The sequence below is a fragment of the Xyrauchen texanus genome, chromosome 20 (assembly GCF_025860055.1).
Source record: "Xyrauchen texanus isolate HMW12.3.18 chromosome 20, RBS_HiC_50CHRs, whole genome shotgun sequence".
NCBI classification, from domain to species: domain Eukaryota; kingdom Metazoa; phylum Chordata; class Actinopteri; order Cypriniformes; family Catostomidae; genus Xyrauchen; species Xyrauchen texanus.
In genome coordinates, this window is record NC_068295.1 from 28,574,436 (window position 1) to 28,595,568 (window position 21,133).

Below are 21,133 nucleotides of genomic sequence, written 5' to 3' on the forward strand. Positions count from 1 at the left end.
CCGGAAAAGAAGTCATTAGTCTGAGAAATGGGTGCCGCCGCCTGAGAAGAGCACAAGAAAGCAGCTCTGATGATCAGGACAACGTGAAATGTGATTCTACACTGTACAAGGCGAGGTGGGTACACTGCTTGTGTCCATAAAGCTTTGTGTTTGAGAACGGGATGCGGCCTACAATAACAGCAGAGACTGTGCGATATCTGACTTCTCTTTAGTCTGGATTTGAGCCTGGATCACCTGCTTAGCCCCAGTGCTGTTGTCATTTATATTGCCATATGTTTCATTACATGTACATACGATCGTAGTCCGATTAATAAAGCTCACAAATGTCTGTTCTTGCTGTTCACAAACATCAGAAGGCTGTGTTTGCTACGCCAGTATCGAATGCGTATCGAATACAATTCATCGTTGTCGTTTCGCTTGTTTTGTAAAGGTTAACCTGTACCTATTTATTGCAAAAACACACTGTAGACTAGGTGAACTATACACATCGAGTTTCATCACAATAATGCATTATTTATTAATCAGAAATGCTTTGGTGTCTGTAGGACACAGACGTACAATGGTTCAGTTGTCACATGGACATAATGAGCTCCATTATTGTGTAACGTGCCTCACCTTTTGCCAAAACAGTTCATTGTTTGAAATGGGTCAGAATGTGTTGGTTTTGATTGACTTGTTTGGGTGGTATAAGCTTCCAGTACTCTAAATTGATTGGACATGTGGCTCTCCATACGTATTGATATTTAGTATAACTGGGGCACAAATAGTGGTTGAGGTTTTGATTCACTGTTCATTTGAATTTTTGACTGATTCCTACATTACCATTTTTGGAGGTCGCATGTTTACACCAGTAGGTGGCGACAAACGAGCATCTTTTGTGTTATGAGTGAGTCATTGAATCAGTAGTTGCTTTCACACATATGGCTTTTTCCTGTAAATAAACTGTAAATAACATTTTCAGTTTAGAGAGCATGTGTTAACATGACCCGTTCGAAAATACCGGTACATTTTGTTTGGTTATTTCCCTGAATTTGAAGTTATAACATTATCTGAAAAGTTCAGTTTTGTTGCTGTGTCTGAAGAGAGTCGTAAGATTAACGGTTTCAGCATGTACGAGGTCAAGACACTGAGATGATTCAGTTAACCTGGAGTCAGAAAATGTTATTAAATTGGACAGATAGTGAAATTAGTCAATTGAATTGTACGACATACACATATTTATTATTTAAAAGCAGACTGTAGAGGAAATCTCATTGTGTTTGGTTCTCCACAACTCAAATCTGAAAGGGTCAGTTCACCAAAAAATTTTAATTATCCCATAATTTACTCCACCTCTATCCATCTTAGGTGTATATTACTTTATTCTTTCAGCCAAACACAATCGCAATTGTATTAAAAAATATCCTGGCTCTTCCAAGCTTTATAATGGGAGTGAATGGTACATAGATTTTGAAGCCCCCAAAAAGCACATCCATCCATCATTATAGAAATCCATATGGCTCCAGGGGGGTTATTAAAGGCCTTCTGAAGCAAAGCGTTGCGTTTTTGTAAGAAAAATATTATCCATATTTATAACTTTATAAACTAGAATCACTGACTTCCGGTAATGGCTGTCCACACATTCACAAGAGAGTCGAGTTCCGGTGTATGACATAGGCGTAGCGTAAGCTCCGGTGAGAAGTGACAAATGCAGAAGCACAGAGGATAGAGCAAAACAAAACGCCGGTCACGAATTAGAAGTCAACAACGAGGATTTTTAAAGAAACATTTCTGAGGATTTAGATATAAGAGAAGAGGAGATTGAGTTTTTTGCCGAGCCCTATTTGTTTGAACCGGACTACACCAACCAGGAACTCCAGGAGACGGAGGAGGCTGCAGCAGCACAAACAAAAGAATCTGGTAGATGGAGAGTATGGGAGACGTGCTGGTGCTCATGCCAATAGAGACTGAGAGTATGCCATGAATGGATGATTAGAATGACTGTATAGATGTACGAATGCACCATTTTAAGATTAATACAAATCTACAGTATAGGTAAAACGACTCGCTACTTTTCGACATTTTACTTTGCTGTGAACAACGCACGCTTCTGCATTCGTCACTTCTCAACGGATCTTATGCTACACCTATGTCATACGCCGGAACTCAACTCTCTTGTGAACGTGCGGACGGCCGTTACTGGAAGCCAGTGATTCTAGTTTATAAAGTTATAAATATGGATATCTTTCTTTCAAAAACACTTCACTTCAGAAGGCCTTTATTAACCCCCTGGAGCTGTATGGATTACTTCTATGATGGATGGATGTGCTTTTTTGGGCTTCAAATTCACTCCCATTATAAAGCTTTGAAGAGCCAGGATATTTTTTTATAACTCCGATTGTGTTTGCCTGAAAGAAGAAAGTCTTATAGGATGGCTTGAGATTAGTAAATTATGGGATCATTTTTGAAGTCATATGGTCAGCAACCAATGGAAATTAGTCGCACGTGTCCACAACACTGGACCATGAAGAAATGGAGATGGTCAAAGCGAAGCTACATATTTCACATAACTAACCTCCAACTCGCGTCACAGTCTCCATCTTTCCATTGAAGACCGCACTCAAATGCCCTTTGCTTGTTTCTTTTGAGACTCAGAACAGAGAAGCAGCAACATCAACGGCAGCTGCCGTAATTGCATGTTTGTTTACATCTGTCAAGCATCTCCTAGAATGTGTCCGTGTGTTTCCACGTGAGTTTGTGATCGGATCATCTTGACAGCCAGAGAGATCCTAAGTCGTTTAGTGTGTGATTCACAGTTTTTGTCTGCCATTTACATAGTCTGTAAGTGTGGGATACCTTGTATTTTTATTCTGTTCAGATTTAAGAAGTGGTGTAGTGTAATCCAGCCTAAAAGAGCTTTTCTTCATCCAATATGGAGAGCGGAGTTGCTTGATGCTCACTGTCAGAGAAGAATATAAACGCAACTATGTCTGCTGCTGAGATGTATGGGTTTTCACAGTCTTTACAAGTTTTGCCTGCATTTACATTTGGAGATGTTGAACGCTTCACACATCTGAAAGTGTTAAAAGTGTGCATTTACTAGTTTGTTGAACTGTTGTATAAAAGCCTGAGTGCTGATATATGGAACAACAGCACATATGCTTGTGTGATGTTGCTTGAATACAGTACAGACTTGGGGCAGCTGTTAAGTCTTTATATATTGATATTGACATTGATTTGTCATATATTAAAGAACTTTGATCCTGTCACATTAAGTACATGAATAACGGTAATTAGTCTCTCTCTTGACAATAAATTCTGAAGTTGCACTGGTTTTGACACCTCCTTTTCAGTTTCATTTTGACTGACTCATTAAAAGTTAATGTACAATTCTTTTATAATGTTGGTTTGGCATAAGATACCCTGGATCTGTTGTGTAATAAAATACAGGGTTACAAATCTTACATTTTAAAAAAGGAAGATAAGATTAATTTTCCACTGCAATACTGAAGGCATTTAAACACCCTGTTTTTGTAACTTCTCCTTAAGCATGAACATGCCACTACAGATAAGTGGAATTCACCTGAACATTGTTGCAAGTTACAGCCAGCCATGTCAGGCATTCACATCAAACTGGCTTAAAAAATGCAAGTTTGAGCTACATTGATGCTATTTAGCTAAAATAGTGATTGAGATTTAGAAGAAAATTATAACCTGACACTCCTGGAGGTAAAATCGAGTGTAAAATGTGTAAAAAGGCTGCCAAACCATGTTCTGTTTTTGTAGGTATGTAGCACCTACAGCTCTTCCTATCCTTCTTTGGGCCTATAGTTGTTACAAGAACCATGATCATTTCTGATCTTAGCTGTGTGTGTTGTTTTGGAAACTTTGCAAAAAGGCTATTATTGAAAAATAGAGCGGAGAAAGAGTGGAAATGGTCATATAAAACTAGAAAAATAATGGATAATATTTTCATTAATGAAATAATAAATGTTACTGTATAATATCTGTCAATAAATTACATGACTCCTGTAATGTCCATAGCCTGTCTAAAAAGTTATTGTGGTAAGCTGTGTTAGGGTGTGTTCACACTTGGCAGGTTTGGTTCGATTAAAACTAACTTTTACACATTTTATTAACTCTTCCTTTGTTCGTGTAATAATACCACCATATATACATGTATAAATATAATGAGCGCATTTTGCAGTCAGCATTGTTTTGGATGATGGGCATGTTCCGTCAGAAAATATACGTCAGTATAAGCCGTCCAAGCAGGTTGTGAATTTTTCCCGATGCCTTTGGTTTTGTATCGTTAGGTTTGGTGTTAAAAATGCCACTGTGCACGCCAAGCGAACCAGGACTAAATGTATAATTTTCTTTTTTGGTCCTGACCAAGAGAACTGAACTAAAAGTGTGAACACACCCTTAGTTGCTCAAGTAGTTGGACAATATATCCTGGAGAGCGGAGGAAGGGGAAGTAACTGTCGTTTCATGTGTGACCCTGTAAGATTTATACACTCAACCCTGGATGGCTACTTCCCTTGTTTATTAGCTACTTCACATAATGTAGATTCTAGCTTTAAATCAGACAGACTATACCAGGGGTTAGACTCAGCCTCAACACTAAAAAAAAGATTGCTCTCTTGTGTAAGTCAGAGTAGACTTCGATAAAAATAAATTGACTTGAAGAAATGTCACTCATTGATATTCAAGAAATCACCCTATGAAGCTCAGCTCTAGAGTCTATGCTCTTTACAATAGAATCACAGACCCTGACTTAGAAACATGATGGTTTGACCCCATTACATTAGGTTACTATTGTTAGGTTAGATCGTACTGTCTCATTGTGCATCTGAAAGTGATGTCTCAAACTAGGATCTGCCTGGACAGGTTGGATGTCCTCAGACCTGTCATGCAAGGATTGAGAAAGTATAATCAAAAGCATGCTTTCCAAATGATCCAGACTCTAAGGTTTCACAAATTTGTTTTCGCCAAATGCTTTGAGGTGTTAAATGCAAATAATGGGTTACAGGAATCTTAAATCTTTGCCTTCATCTGTTTCCCCAAGTGCCTTGATGAGCTATATGTTATTGGTCTCAGTAGCTCATATTCAAGCTGATACTGAATTTGTGCAGTTTGTCATTGTGGAACACTGAAAAAGTGTTACTTTTTTGTTTTTTATGAATAAATATGGCTGTTTAATGAGTGTGGCACATTGGTGTTCTAGGTTAAGGTACAGTGTGTGCTTGCAAGTAAGAGCGTGAGTGATGAATGTTTGCAAATGAATAGAAACAGCCTGCTTGTTCGAGTGGATTTGTGTTATTTTGGATTTTAGGTGCATTATGAGTGGATTTTCTTATCTCTTTTCAAACACAATGCCATACCTATGGAGTCAATATGATCCCTTGCTACTGCAAAAGACAACTGTGTTTAATTGCAAAAAACAATGTATGTTGTAAACGAAATCCAAGAATTGTGATCTTTTAAAAAAAAATCTGCAACAGACTTTTGGCATACATTTTTTGCAACACTTTGAGGAAAGTATATTTTCTTTGCAATGCTCCTTTTTATTTTCGTGGTTCCTCCTTCCATTTGCGCTTCACTCTGTGGCACTGTTGTGACACATTTGTAACCAAGAATAATATCACTTAATGAAAATCTCAATCTTTAAAATCTCAACCCAGTCTCATGAAAATTCATAAATATTTTACGAGTTGGCTATTTCGTATGAATTTGTATGAGTTTGTTTGTACAAATTTGTCCGATTTCATTGCGTGCAAATCTCCGGATGTCTAATGCGAACTTAAGTGTGAGTTTCGTGCACGAAGCGTTAAAGACATGATTATTAATATTATTCCCTTACCCAAACCCCTTATCTAAACATAATCGATCAGTAGAATGTGTAAACATGTTAGAAAGCTGTTGTGTGTGACAGAAACAAGTAATTGTCATGTATTAGATGGAAACAAATTTCAGCAATGTCATTGGCTGTAGTGAAAGTCGTACAAATTCATACGAATTAGCCAATTTTACAAAAGTTGTATGAATCCTTACGATTTCGCCATGAGTGTTTGTAGGAAAGTCTTGGTTACAGTGCTTCATGTAGCCTTTTAGCTAATATCACAGGCCTTTGTTGTTTGATGTTACAGTCTGCTATTTTCACATTAACTAGGTTTTTAAAAACTCCTATTTATATAATGGGAAATTCGTGTTGTGCCAGCAAATTCTTGATTAGTTCTTAATGTTAGCTGTCTCATAACAACATATGATTCAGTTTAAGATGCTGTTACTTTAAGTGCAACATAACATGACACAACATAACAATCTTTAACTTTTAAATGTTATAAATAAAAAACAAGGCATTAATGTAGAAGAACTGCAGTATAATTTTACAACATTATTTTGTTTAGCACTTTCGTATGTTTTTGTGGCAGACCAATCCAATGTTACTCATGAGGAATATTTGTTATATTAACCCTGTAAACAATGTGTATTCCAGTTATTTACTGAGGAAGTATATGCTGTGAGAAATAAGAAGACCAAAGAATTTAGAGTGTACTGGAGAAATGGTGCTCTCTGCTCCTTATCACATGATGATGAAAACAGTTGTGGGGCTTTTGTGCTACTGGTGAGGCATTACAACACTTCATGGCCACAATCTTGTTTCCTTTATAATAGTTTCCTTTCAGTGAAGGAGTGGACTTTATGGATAATTTTAATAATTTCTATTTGACCAGAATGCTCTTGCACTGACTAGAGGCATCGGTCCCAGACAACTGACAAGGCCACACTCAAAATGCCAGAGCTCCAACTGTCATGATGTGTACCAGTGTGTGTAAAGTGTACACAAATGTGTTGTCTTTGTAATACCATGTGCAGAAATGTATAATATTTTACAAGATACTGAATGTTTTTAATAATTTTTAAATAATACTTTAGTAAATAGTCTTGCTTGAGTAATTTTTTGTGTTGTTTAAAAACTTAACCAACTTAAAATTTGATCTTATGTAACACATTTAAAAATGTTTCCTGTATTGGAACTGGAAACACAGTTTGGGAGCAGTTTGAGTCAAGTACTCAAAGTTGATGGGCAGTTCACAGGGTAAACATCTGAAAAAGAATACATGAACCAATAAGTCAGTCATTGCTGAACATGAAATAATATTTTATAAAAATATTATGAGACTGGTCTGCCATAACAAACAAAAGAATACTAAATATAACTATAATATACTAAATTTAGAGTATTGATTTATGGTACATGTCCTTCAGGAATTGTGATTCATATTTCATAAAGGCACTTCTATAGCTATACTGATGTTCTGCATTAATACCAATTTTTTTTTTTGTTAATAACATTTAAAAACAAGACAAAGATTGTTATGTTGCACGTAATGTAATAGCTTCTTACACTGAATCAAATGACACCATGAAACAGTGTCAGGTTTTTTGATCAGAACTAATCAATGTTTGATGCCACAAACACATACTTTCCATTATGTAAATAGGAGTTTTTAAAAACCTAGTTAAGGTGAATATAGCGGACTGTAACATCAAACAACAAAGGTCAGTGATATTAGCTAAAACACTACATGAAGCACTGTAACCAAGACTTTTTACAAACACTCATGAAACCAGGACTTTCACCCCAAAAATTTGCTTTTATTGCCCCTCCAGATGTTAACATTAAGTGATCTTATTCTTGATTAGAAATCACAAGCTGATCGTGTCTGCTTGTTTTGAAGTTAGCGGGCATCATGGTGCATGTAAACTGCACATGCTCCTTGACCTTGTGAATAAGCCACACCCCACATGATGTTGTCAGACTCAACTCCACCCCATGTCAAAACTGCAAAAAGTAATGAAGCGCAAAGGGAAAGTGGTACCGCGTACATTAAAAGGAGCATCGCAAAGAAAAAATACTTTCTGCAAAGTGAAACTCAAAGAAAATGTGTTTTATTTTAAAATGATGCCAAAAGTCTGTTGCAGATTAAAAAAGGATCTCAATTCTTGGGTTTAATTTAAAACATGCAAAAAAACATTGTTTTTTGCAAGTAAACACAGCTTTGTCTTTTGCAATATATATATATTTTTTGTGTGTGTGTGTGTGTGGCGTTATACAGGTATTGTCTCATACAAGCAAAAGGTGCAATTAACAGTCGTTTTAATTAGTCATGGTAATAATTCAATAACTTGAATTTTAGATAATGACACTATTGTGTTGACTGTCTAAATTTGAATTGAATATGAAATATATATATTAAATGAGATTCCATCAGAAATCAGTCGCAGTTAATTTCCATAACTGAAAATTTATAATACCTTTTTGAATACCAAATGTTCAACAAAGAAAAAGCTGTGTACTGTAAGAGGCTCAAATAAACAAACACGCAGAGATTACATGACCAGCAGAGTTTGCCTTCCTAAGTGGTGGATTACTTTGCAGCAATTAATGAACTAGTCCTGTCACTAACCTAACTGATTTTTGTGAATGCTACACTGATTGTGTCTTGGGAGTGTATATGATATCTCTCCTTGATAAATAAGTCATAAGTTAATATAAATTATGTTAATTTGATGGTGATGCTTGTTCAATTTATCTGCAGTGGGGTGTAACCATGGATCTCAAAGCCAACAACAGTTTCCCCAGTTTTAATGATTTAGATGACTACCTCAACAAACGCAATTCCAACTTCATATGGCTCCTCGTGGGTAAGTGGACATCTAATGTTATTTTATACATTGTTTTCGGTTCTACAACTGTCGGCAATCTTTACAATGCTCTTGGGATGCACTCATCCACCGTCGGCCATCTTTTCAATATTTCGTATTTTCGTATTTCAAGTCAGCAGTTAAATCTAAAAAAAGGGAGAGAGAGAGGAAGAGAGAGAGAGATCCCCGATGTGACGTAGCTTAGTCCTCGGCCACTCCTCTAACGGACGACAGCCATGCGGCTCGGAGACAGTCCTCCAGCCCCTGGCGGACAGAGCGCCCTGCCGCATTCTCGGGGAACAAAAGGGGTCTCCCCTGGCAGTGGCCTTGACCGCTCCAGGCGGTCAGTTAGGAGCCCCTTATCCCCTCGCGGTTGTGGCTGTTCCTCTGCTTCCAGGTGACCGGGCTCCTCCTTCCCCCGGCAGATGGCTGCTCTGTTTGGGTGGATGTTAGTGGCGAGAACTCCACTACGGCATATCCCTCCTCCTTCCCTGGGTTTCGGCACCAGTGTAACGCGGTATAAGTGAAAGGAGGAGGCGAGAACCGGCTTGACAATTTAAACAATATTTTCAATAAAGAACTAAAACCAAAAGACACACACACAGGACGAACAGCTCCCAGTAAACGCTCTCTCTGTCTCACCATCATCCGCAGTTGGCTTTTATCCCTCTTGGTTGGCTGTATTAGCCGGATATGGGGCCGGGTGTGTAAAATCGGCCCCGCCCTCCGCCCTGTCACATCATCCATTGACCATTGCGTTTTCCAATTTCTCAAATTCATTTTAATAGAAGTTGTCTGTCTCTGCTAAATAGTCTCTGGTTTACACAGTGTCTCTACACCGGGTGCAATTGGTACGTTGCAGTGCATCAAAACTATATCGTTCCTTTTATAATCAACAAAGCTGTTGTATGGCAGAACTGCCCCATAGAGCATGTTGCACCTTAACCCTTTTACGTTTAAATTTATAAGCTAGCTTACCTTGCACACATATAGTGGACTAATTGCAATACTAATTGCAGTGGTCTTATTTTACATATTCCCAATGTTTTCTCCCTGCAAAATATCTTATTTTATTCCACTACATTGCAGCTAATTTAATCTAATCGGAGAAGACATGAGATGTTGGTCTTTATTGTATTACAGAGATCATGTTTCACTTCATGACGCTTTTGATAATCATTTGATCTGTGGCGGAAGCATTACAGTCCCATTCTTGAGAATTAGAGCTTTCATAAGATATATGACTTGTATATTTAAGTGCTATGTGAAAAGCGTTTATGTTCATACTCTTATTTCTAAATCACCTCAAGGTTGCGCACATTTGCCACATGGAGGTTTTACAGCTTTTTTTATTTTATGTAACTTAAATGCAAAACTGGTATTCTATGGAAAGTTCAGATTCTAAGCTTTCAAATGGTACCACATATGAGTGACTTATCTATCCTAGGACTTTTACAATATTAGCTTAAACTTATCGCCCACGTCGGGTCTGTTGAAGTTACTGATACTCATTTCTGTTTTTGACACTATGCGTGGTTACTTATGCACTCTGTTTCCCTTATCTGTCTAAAAGTGTTAGTCACAAATATCGCGATTTTTATTTTTATTTATTTATTTTTTTTTAACTTCTAATATTTAAATCAAACATTGAATAATGCTCATTTATTGAAGTCTGTGGTTTAAATCTAGCTGATGTCTTCCACAGCCACTATTATGTCCTGTGGATGGATCATCTACTTGACATACTACAATTCCCGCAATATTGGACTCATCTTCACCCTCATCATTAACCGACTCTACAAGAATGGATACATACACATTGGTCAGTTAGCTTCAATGCTAGCATCTATGATCTGTGTTTAGTTGTTTTTTTTTGTATTTGAATGTGTTTTCTTAGTGCATTTTTTATTTATTTACAGGTTCCTTTTCATTCTCTGTACTCTCCGGCAAGGTCATGTTCAGAGACGTCTATTATATCAACAAAGACATGTCTATCAGGTACATACGCACAGTATGACGCAAACTCTTTTGCTTTTTTTGTATTTCCTCTCTACGCTTCATGCTCCTGTCTGCCCTTTTTTTTATTGTTGTCTTTTGGGTTTAGCATTTTCTGATTGTTTATGGAATACATCAGTCTTTAGTTACTCCTTTTTTATTAATTTTTTTCAGAATCCAAGATGGATTACTCATATTTCGTTGGTGGAAGATGTACAACCCCAAACAGAAACAACATGGTCAGTGATAAATAATGACAGACAAACCACAGATTCTTTTTTTTTTTATTATTTGTTCAAGGAACATTCTATCATAACTTCAGGCCCACAATATAAGCAGGTTTTTTAATGTCAATTTTTGATTGGGTTGATTTACACTTAATCAAGGTGATATGAGAGGATATACTATTTTGTGAATAAATGTACTGTATGTTTGATGGATGTTGTTAGGTAGATGCACAGAATGCATGAAACTCTTTCAATCATGACTATATTTACAATATAGCACAACTTTGGTTGCCTACTAACGTTTATAAAATGGTCACCTTATAATAAATATATTTTCATATTATAAATATGTACAGAGGGAACACATTTTCATTAAAATAATATCAAGTGAAGTCCTTAAACACCATCCTTCCGGTAGAAGACATACAGTAGTCCCCGACATGTAAACAATAATTGAGCATTATTCTTTGGTTGCTGTGAGTGATCTACATCATAGCAAGGTGACATTGTTGTTTCTATTGGGTATTTTAGCATGGTGGGAACACTGTATTTATCTATCAGCACACAATAATTCATTATTTATTTTATGCTAAGAATAATTAATTATATAATTATATTATATAATTCTGGAAGAGTTTGAGTTGAAGACCATGTGTAGCTGTACCTGATCTTTTCTACTGTGATTGCAGACCCGAAGGCTGAGACACGGCTCTATGTGACTGTTAACGGCTTTGAGTTCCATGTGTACAATCGCACGGATCTGTACGCTCGGCTACAGGAAGTGTTTGGCCTTGAGCCCACCCTTATCACACCCCACCGGGATGAGGAAAAAGGGCGAGAGCAGAGGGATCAAACCCTGGAGAGGTAATCTAGCAACACTGCACATATATAGCAATTGAATATAGCAATGATGGCTACGATTATGGAACATAAGATTAAAGGGGAAGTGTGTAATTTTTATTAATGTTAAAATTAGCTCTGGAACAAAAAGTAACTTGTTACTTTTGCAATTTTTTAAAAGTTGCCGGTTTAACTCGTAAAAAAATATGCAATTAATGCAGTATATGTTTTGTTTCTTTCTGAAAACGTCAGAAGATGTATGGCTAAATCTATATTCGGTGTGGCGACCTTTGCCTTTAAAACAGCCCCAATTCTCCTAGGTACACCTGGACACAGTTTTTCTGGGTTGTTGGCAGATAGGATGTACCAAGCTTCTTGGAGAATTCACCACAGTTCTTCTATCTAGTTAGGCTGTTTCAGTTGCTCTCTATATGTAATCTCAGACTGACTCAATATTCAGTGGGGGGCTCTGTGGGGACCATGCCATCTGTTGCAGGGCTCCCTGTTCTTCTATTCTATTCAATTTGCAAAATAAATTTTTGGAAGTCTAAAATGTATATTTCCTATTGACACACTAAAGCTGAAAATAAATAACCATCTTAAGAAAAATGTTTTTGTGAAGCATCTTATGTGCCTAAGACTTTTGCACAGTACTGTACATATTGAAATTATTCAAATAAATGATCACAATCCAATCTCAGAGAAAAAATATAAATAAATGTATTATTACATTTTAATGTTTGTTTTAGTGTACCATGTACAACGATTAATCACGTAAATGAGTTAATAACAAAATTGTAATCAATTCACAGCCCTAGTTAAAATACTTTCTCCTAACACAGCTTAATATGCAGAAACATCTGTATGTTAACCATTCGTAGGTTGATTCCCTCCAAAGAGTTTAAATGCTGTTGACTCAACCAATGTTGTGAGTTTGAACAGTGGCAGATGTGCGAGATGTTTATGAAAGCTAGTTGAAAATAGCCATTCTTTTTGCATTTTTGTATATCTTTTGTTTAGTGCTTTTCACAATACATATTGTTTCAAAGCAGCTTTACAAGGAATAATTTTAAGGTGACAGTAGCAAGGAAAAACTTTAAGTGGATTACAAAGAAACCTTTGGAGAGAAACCTAGACTCAGGTGGGAAAGCCCTCCTCCTCCGGCTGGCAAAAATGTATAAAACGCATACATGCATTATTTTAATTTGAACAGATAATATCCAGCCACATAGAAAAAAATTCTAATTATTTTAATGACTTCTACTAGAATAATAATCCATGAGATATGCATGGGGTAGAGTAGGGATACAGGGAGTGTATGAGAGACATTGGTTATGTCTGGTGTTGCATATTTTAATTTAGCAAGTGAAGTCATAAATTGTTTCATTTGTGGACTTGAACTATGATTTAGATTTAGCTTGATAAGCAGTTTGGCATCCAGGGTTTGTTTGTGGTTGCTATTAAACTAATCATTGATTGATTGTTATTTGGATCACCAATCTGTTTAATTGATTAGAGGTTTGTTTTGGTCTTGAAGTAATTCAACAGCAGTTCATATCCAAAGATGTTTATGAATGGGTTGGTGTGTGTTTTTGAAGTGTTCACATCAAAGCTGAAACTCCGGACCCATCGTCTTCATGGAGGTCTCTCATCCCTGTCATCAAAGTCAACATCAGTACAGTGAGTACTGCAGTCACCATTCACTACAAGCTACTGCCTGTTATTCAGACTCCATACTCATAGGCCTACATTATTTTTAGAAATGTCATGAGAATAAACCCAATAAAATGTAAAGTTCTCCCTAAAATGAAAATTCTTTCATCATTTACACATCTTCATGTCAATCCAAACCTTTATGACATTCTTCCTGTTGAACACAAAAGGAGATATCTAGCAAAATGTACAAGCTGTTCTTTTCCATACTGTGGAAGTGGATGGGGACCAGGGACAGACTTTCTTTATATGGAAAAGTGCAGCTTGTACATTATGCTAGATATCTCCTTTTGTGTTCTACGCAAGAAAGTCATACTGATAAAGTGTATCTATCAGACAAAAAGAGAGATAGTACATCTGTCTGTCTATACATATGTCTATCTGTCGCTTACATTCCCTCTTACTGGTCTTGCCCTCAGGGTCGCGTAGCATTTGGGAATCACCATCTTCCTCAGACCCTGTGTATGAACTTTGATGATGCCTTCCTGACTTATGCCACTAAACCACCCAGCAGCCACTTGGATCAGTTCATGCACATTGTGAAGGGCTCTCTGGAGAACGTCCGTGTGATGCTGGTACCCAGCCCGCGATATCTGGGCCTTCAGAATGATGAGTGAGTCTAATAATGTCTACTCTCACATTAGATTAGATTAGACTTAAGTTTAGTTTCATTGTGCAGTGTACAAGTACAGAGGAAATGAAATACTGTTAGCCAGAAGTGCAATATATTATTAAAAGTAGGGCTGTCGATTTAACATGTTAATTCAGTGCGATTAATTTTACAAAAAATTTATTTACAAAAAAATGTACGCAATTAATCGCAATGCCCCTGGACCGTAATGAGGAAGATTCCTGAAAAATGCAAGCTTTTAGTACCACCTGTTTAGTCCAGAGGGCAGTAAGTGAAATTTCAGCTGTATGATCAACACGCAGTTTATACAGTGAAGAAAACACTTCAGTAGACAGAACAACACAAACATGTGTTACGTTCTTGCGTTCAAAACACTTGGAGATGTGTTTAAAGATTGAGTATTAAACTATATTTAACTTGAAACAGTGACCTAAACATTTTATGTTTATGATGCAACAAACCCGAGACACTACACAAACATGTCTGATGCTTGTTGAAATTAACGGGCTCTTAAACAAGCCCTCGTAATAAATCTCCAACTGATTGACAAATTCACTTGTGAAATGGATTGCTGTGAACTGTGTGCCAATGATTGACTTATGATCAATAATATGGTAGTAAACAATGCATTGTATTCTAAAGCCGCTTTTTGTCTTATCAATGATTAACTCTTCTGCCACAGGAATGTAATGCATTTGAATTATCTGAATATGTGTATATATATGATTTTTTAATATTTAAACTATGTATTATTATTTCATCATTATATACTGAATTATTGTTATATGAGGGGCTTTCTCTGCAAATGTTTGTATATGCGATTAATTAATCGGGACACCGTGTAATTAATTCGATTACAATTGTTTTATCGATTGACAGCCCTAATTAAAAGCTGAAGTGTAATTTTTTTTGCAGGTTAAAATTTGTGCTGTCAGTCCATAAAATATTTAAATCACAATGAATCACTTATTTTTTTTGTAGTTAATCACGATTAATTGCAGATTTTGAAAGTGCTGAAATGTGCCACAATATATACAGTATATACTTTTTTCCTTTCAAAATGCATTTATTTCCATCTCAGGAAAGAAAAGAAAATATGTTACAATAGAACGCTTTATTAACATTTTCCAAACAAAGCCTTCCACAATATAAATATACTGTAGTAATACACTAAAATAGCACCAATTTAAGTAACATTAAATGTTTCCCAAAGTCTAAGTGGGAGGTTGACTAATTGAAAGAACTAGTCTCATATAGGTTCCGTATTCATTGCATTGGGTATTAAATCACTTAAACTCTTATCCTCCACAATATTAATCTGCTGGTAGACTGTGGCTATCCACTTTGCTACAGCAATCATGAAGCCGCTTTTTATGATTTGCATTAGGTTATTTAAAAAAGAAAGAAAGAAAGTGTAAACAAAACATTGATCTGTTTGTTTTAGCATCCTGTCCAGCCCAACAAAGCTATGTTGGTTCAGCCAGTGGCATTAGTTTGGGACAAATGGTAGATATGAGTATTTGGGCAACCTGTTTAAAAACAATCTGAAAAGTTCTGTTTGTTGTTACAAACATTACACACTTCAGCTTGAAATAATATTGTAGTCCAAATGGTATGATGTATAGATTTAACTTTTCATTGCAAATGACATGAATATAAAGTGTGGATGTCGTGTACAAGTGATAATTAGTTCTAGCTATATGGCAAGTAACAACTATGATGCAAATGGCATGGTGGATAAATAGATAAGTTGCTGTTAGTTCAATAATAGTAAAATGGCAGGATTGATTTTTTTAATAATAGTAATGAGTTTGTTAAAATAAATGGTAAAACACCATTAAACTGCAAGTGGCATAGTATAAAGAGAAGGTGTCATTTACAAGATATAACTAGAAATAAATGACAAGTGACCACTGCAGTGCAAATTGCATTGTGATAGAATAGAGAAGGTGCATTGAGAAGAAAAAAAATAATTTGTTTTATGCACATATGTATTGATGTTATTTGAAATACATTTATGTAGGGTTATTAGTGTGCTGTTTTAATGCATCACTGCAGTTCATTTTTGTAGTTACAACAATTATATGCAATAAACTGATTCAATTTAGATTCAAAATAACATTACCATGATGACCTGAAAATGAAAGCATTAATCTCTACTGGAATGGAGCAGGGTTTTTCCAATGTCATTTGCAGTTTAACCGACAGTAATCGGGGGTTTGTTTTTAAATGGTGTAATTAATTGGCATATTAGAGGATTAGACTTGATTTGTCAACTGCTCGATCAATAATGATTGCTGATCAGTTAGAATGATGTAGCACTTGTTTAAAGAATTATTTCCTGTCTCCAGACCTCCCAGACTCATGGGTGAGGGGTTTGTGGTCATGCAATCAAATGATGTGGACATTTACTACTACCAGGATGAACCAGGTAATCTGTGTTTCCAATCTGTCATTATTCTTGAGTGTGAATACCTTGTTAGTCACATTAATTGTGAATGGTTGATCTTTTTGTAAACATGTAGGCCATGTCTGTTTTTATGCAGCAAAAGATACAAAAAAGTACACGCATAAATAGGGGTAAAACAGGAGATGTACAAATATAAGCAATTACAGAGACTGCAATATAATTTCAAACACACATATAAAAAAGGAATACATAATTGGAGATACATAAAGAAGTACACAACAGGATTATGTAGGTTATGATTTGTATAGGTTATTCTGGTGTTGTTGCTGGTATATTCACATAAACAGTTGTGTGTGTGTGTTGGTGTAGTTTAGTCCATATTCATATAAATGCTGTGTATGTGTGTTCTGTAGGTCTGGTCCCAGAGGAATTGGAGAACGGAGATACAGAAGCCTGCTCTGAAGACACCAAACTACAAGACTTGCCTCCTTGCTGGGGTTTGGACATTGTTTGTGGCAAAGGAACAGACTTTAACTATGGACCGTGGGCTGACAGACAGAGGTACTCACACGTAGTCACATTGGGAAGGGCTACCCAACATGATGCCATTGGCAAAGTTGCGATTGGCAACATGTCCTGTACGCTTGTCAGAGTTAGTTAAAAAACTTGAAAGTCTTTTTCGCTCGTCACAATAAACACTGTCTTTTTTCTGGTGTTATTTGTCTCTGTCCCTTCAGAGACAGCCTTTGGAAGTTCTTCCTGCCTGCAGACTATCAGCCAATGAAAGTGAGTGACGTTCCCATGCCAGGCAAACCACGGCAGATCCTTGCCTTTGAGCTGCGTATGAACATCATAGCTGATGCAACCATAGACCTGCTATTCACCAAGAACAGGGTATTTACACATGTTACTTGCACACCTACTGATACAATTTGACTCCCATACTCCTTTGCATAAATGGTTTGCACAAGTTTGGTAAAAGTGTGGTTTGCTGTTCATGGGAAAGCCACACTTTTATAAAATTCTGAGGAAGAATGTGTTCCCTCTAATAGATTTTGTCTTTTTTTAAATCACTAACACATTATCCATTTGACTTCACAGGAGACAAATGCAGTCCACGTGAATGTAGGAGCAGGTTCATACCTGGAGGTTAACATACCCATGACTGTTGGGGAGAATGGTAATAATCAGACCTAATGGAAATATTATATCAGAGAAATTAGTGAGGGTCACATCTGACATATTTTCCAAAATTACTTTTCATTTCTTTGTGTAAAAATGAGGTAAAGCATGAGTGCGCCTTTAAATTATCTTGCCACATTATAATATGTGATTTCTTGTTCTAGCACAATTTTTTCTCACCTGTGCTTCATTTCTTTCTAAATCTCTTTTTCTTTCTAATGCTTTTTTCCTCTCAGGTTATTCTCCTACTGTTAAAGGTCAGTTATTACATGTTGACACCACTAGCAGTATGCAGTACAGGACACTACTGGAGGCTGAGATGCTGGCTGTGAGTGCAACAGATGATTATGTACAATATGTGTGATTAGGGTTCAAATTTAACATGCGCCAAATGTGAGTAAATATGTGCTAGCTCACCAGTTGGGTGGTGTGACAAAGTAAATTTTTGGTCCCTGTATGTTTATTGGGAATATGCAAAATGGCACCTTTGCCATTGGCAAACAAAATCGACTCGTCAGTTTTCGTTTATATCTATGCATGTATGTCTATGTTGTTCTGGGGATATGAGATGTAAAACAAATGGGATTTGTCAATCTTATTTGCAGTGAGGAGACATGTCAAACTTGAAAAGAAATGAGTATAAATCGGGTATAATATGGGCAAAAAGCCCCGTAAGCCTATCAGAAAGTTTTACGATACGCTTTGAGGCTGACTGTGTTCCCACCAGGGCCGTTTCAGATCATTGTGGCAACTTAGGCGAGATCCCTATTGGATCTGGGGGGGAGGGGGGTTGTATAGCCGTATGGCAGGGGCCTCTTCTTTGGCACCTTCCCATCAGTTGGCGCTCTAGGTGACCGCCTAGTTTGCCTATGCATAGAAACCGCCCTGGTGCGCACTTCATCATAATGAGGAGGACATCAATGATAATTATTTTAAGTTACATGTGCAGAGTTATTGAAATGCATACATTTTTTAAATAATTGTAAGCCTTTATAGTAGAGGTCGACCGATCGTAGATTTTGACGATACTGATAACAAAGGTAGTGGAAAAGGCCAATAACCAATTAATCAGCCGATTGTTTTTAAAATCTATTCATATAATGTTACAACATTTTCTTAGTTGGCACAGACATAGAGGCCAGGGTCCAAAATGAATAAAATCCCAAATGTAGTTTAGTTTATTTTTTCAACCAAAATTATTTATTTATTTATTATTATTATTTTTATTTTTTATTTTTATATTATTTGCCTGGGTCCTGCTTTGTTCCTTAGAGATGTGTTGACACCAAGCATAGCAGCCCTTCAATTGGGTGACTGACAGATTAAATAACTAGAACATTTTATTGCAGAAAACTTTTATATCCCTCAATAAAGTGGATTATGCAGAATAATAGGAACATTGCTTGCAGCAGGCTTTTTAAAAATCTGACAGTAATTGTCTTGAAATGTATTGTTGAGGCAGAGAATTTGTTCATAAACATGAATTTAGAGAAGTAATCTTTGTAATCTTTACACGGCCCTCACGGCCGGAAATTCACTCACGCAGCTTTTGTTTCGTGACCTCTTTGGGGATTTTTTCAGTATTTCAACAGTCAGCATAGACATGTTTTTGGCACAAAGCAAGTGATGTAAACAAAAAATTATGATTATAATGTTACATTTAATAATAGTGATGGAAATGATGATAACAATGATTAAAACTACCTTAATAATAACATGTTTTCTTAATTATTAAAGCTAAACTCCATGCTGAAGTAGAAAAGTTGACTCCATTATCTCTGATCCGCTGCTGTATCCATCCTGTCCTATCCCTGATGTTAATGTCTATGTGTGCATGTTAAAAGCTGTTTGTCCTCCTCAGTTCCATGTAATAGCCAGCTACCCACGCGTGTGGAACATGCCCCAATCCTGGCAGTGTGAAATCGAGGTGTACAAAGCCACTTACCATTTCATCTATGCGCAGAAGAACTTCTTCACTGGTAATGTCTCTCTCTTACCCTTAAATGTTTTGTCTGCTAAAGCATGTCCTTGAGCTGACCTCCTGATATTTTGATCTATAGATCTGATTCAGGACTGGGCTAGTGACAGTGAGCCAGACATCTACTCATTTGTTCCATATTCGTGGAAGTTTAAGATACTTTTTCACCAGTTTGAGATGATTTGGGCAGCCAATCAGCACAACTGGATTGACTGTTCCACCAAGCAGCAGGAGAACGGTAAGAGAGACCTTTAGCACTGTTAAGGCACTAACAAAAACTAATGCTGAGTTTTGAGAAATGTGGTTACTCTAAGTAAACCTAACAAATCACTTGCATACTTTTTTGCTAAATTGCTGGACAATAAATTATCTTCATTTGGGAGCTTTATTGGTATATTCGATAATTTTGCAATGTAATACATTCATAAAAAAAAATTGGATTAAATCAATGGGCTGTCTTAATTTAAACCATAGAATCAGATTGAGTTCATTTCAAAATTTTGCAACAACTACTTATCTTACTCTATCTGTAGTGTATCTTGCTGCCTGTGGGGAAACGCTGAATATTGACTTCAATTTGCCATTTCACGAGTTTGTCCCGGCCACCTGTAACGCACGTTTCTGTTTGAGAGTGAGTGTACACCCTTGCAAACATTTAAAAACACTGTTGTGCTGATGTGTGATCAAAGCATTTACAACTTCATTAAACCATATCAGTGGTCAACCAGCTCTAAATGATGCTAAAACTCTCGTACAGGCGGAAGACACAGACATGCGCTTGTGTCTGCCGGACTGCCACCCCAGCCGGTACCCGCTGCTCACCCTCACTAAGGATTACCAGCTCTGTAAGACACCTCCAGACAACAATATGCCAGCAGAAGGGCAAGGAGCCCCTCTCAAAAACAACAAACCACGCTGGAGGAACATGACTCTTGCTGAGTAAGGGAGAACTCTTTCTCTATTTCTGCCCCTCTCTGTTTTCTGTTCTTTCTCACATGCACCCTTTTACCATGATGTTGTGTTTGTGTGTGTTTGTTTCTAGGGCTGGTTGGGTGGACTGCTGGAGTGTTCCGAACTTCATGCTCAGTATAGAGTATACCTGGCATCCCATCTACCCTCAGAAATCTGACCAGCAGCTCAAACAATCATGTAAATGTTTGTAAAATACCACTAAATCATGAAAAATTTAATTATTGTATAGTTAGACATTTTACCTTTATTGGCTTGTAGGTTTTTGATTCTGGAAACTAAACTTGCATGATTTATCAAAGGTGCACTCATTAAAAAAATGTATGTAGCGCTGGCCAAAATGGCAGTTATCTTGCAGTTACACTGACACCTAGTGGTGTGGATGCAGTAAAAACTGAAAAGCAAAGAAAATCTATATACGTGCTTGTTTTCTAAGTGAATTCAAATACATAGGCACAATGTATATATCTCTAAAAAAACTAATTTTAAGTATTAAA

The 21,133-nt window shown here is 36.7% G+C and overlaps 1 protein-coding gene across 2 annotated transcripts in view; it reads left to right on the forward strand.

Moving 5' to 3' along the window:
* Window positions 1-33: 33 nt before the first annotated feature.
* The window catches only part of LOC127660523 (transmembrane protein KIAA1109 homolog), a 72,572-nt gene continuing 51,472 nt past the window's right edge, over window positions 34-21,133 (forward strand). For both annotated transcript variants that reach the window (XM_052150822.1, XM_052150823.1), the window contains exons 1-18: window positions 34-115; window positions 8,586-8,691; window positions 10,397-10,513; window positions 10,611-10,689; window positions 10,861-10,925; window positions 11,603-11,777; window positions 13,352-13,433; window positions 13,886-14,079; window positions 16,449-16,528; window positions 16,921-17,068; window positions 17,245-17,401; window positions 17,609-17,687; window positions 17,926-18,017; window positions 19,551-19,668; window positions 19,750-19,905; window positions 20,201-20,298; window positions 20,425-20,606; window positions 20,710-20,816. In XM_052150822.1, coding sequence (XP_052006782.1) covers window positions 8,598-8,691; window positions 10,397-10,513; window positions 10,611-10,689; window positions 10,861-10,925; window positions 11,603-11,777; window positions 13,352-13,433; window positions 13,886-14,079; window positions 16,449-16,528; window positions 16,921-17,068; window positions 17,245-17,401; window positions 17,609-17,687; window positions 17,926-18,017; window positions 19,551-19,668; window positions 19,750-19,905; window positions 20,201-20,298; window positions 20,425-20,606; window positions 20,710-20,816 — 2,023 coding nt within the window. In that variant the 5' untranslated portion in view covers window positions 34-115; window positions 8,586-8,597. The remainder of the gene's footprint in view (window positions 116-8,585; window positions 8,692-10,396; window positions 10,514-10,610; window positions 10,690-10,860; window positions 10,926-11,602; window positions 11,778-13,351; window positions 13,434-13,885; window positions 14,080-16,448; window positions 16,529-16,920; window positions 17,069-17,244; window positions 17,402-17,608; window positions 17,688-17,925; window positions 18,018-19,550; window positions 19,669-19,749; window positions 19,906-20,200; window positions 20,299-20,424; window positions 20,607-20,709; window positions 20,817-21,133) is intronic.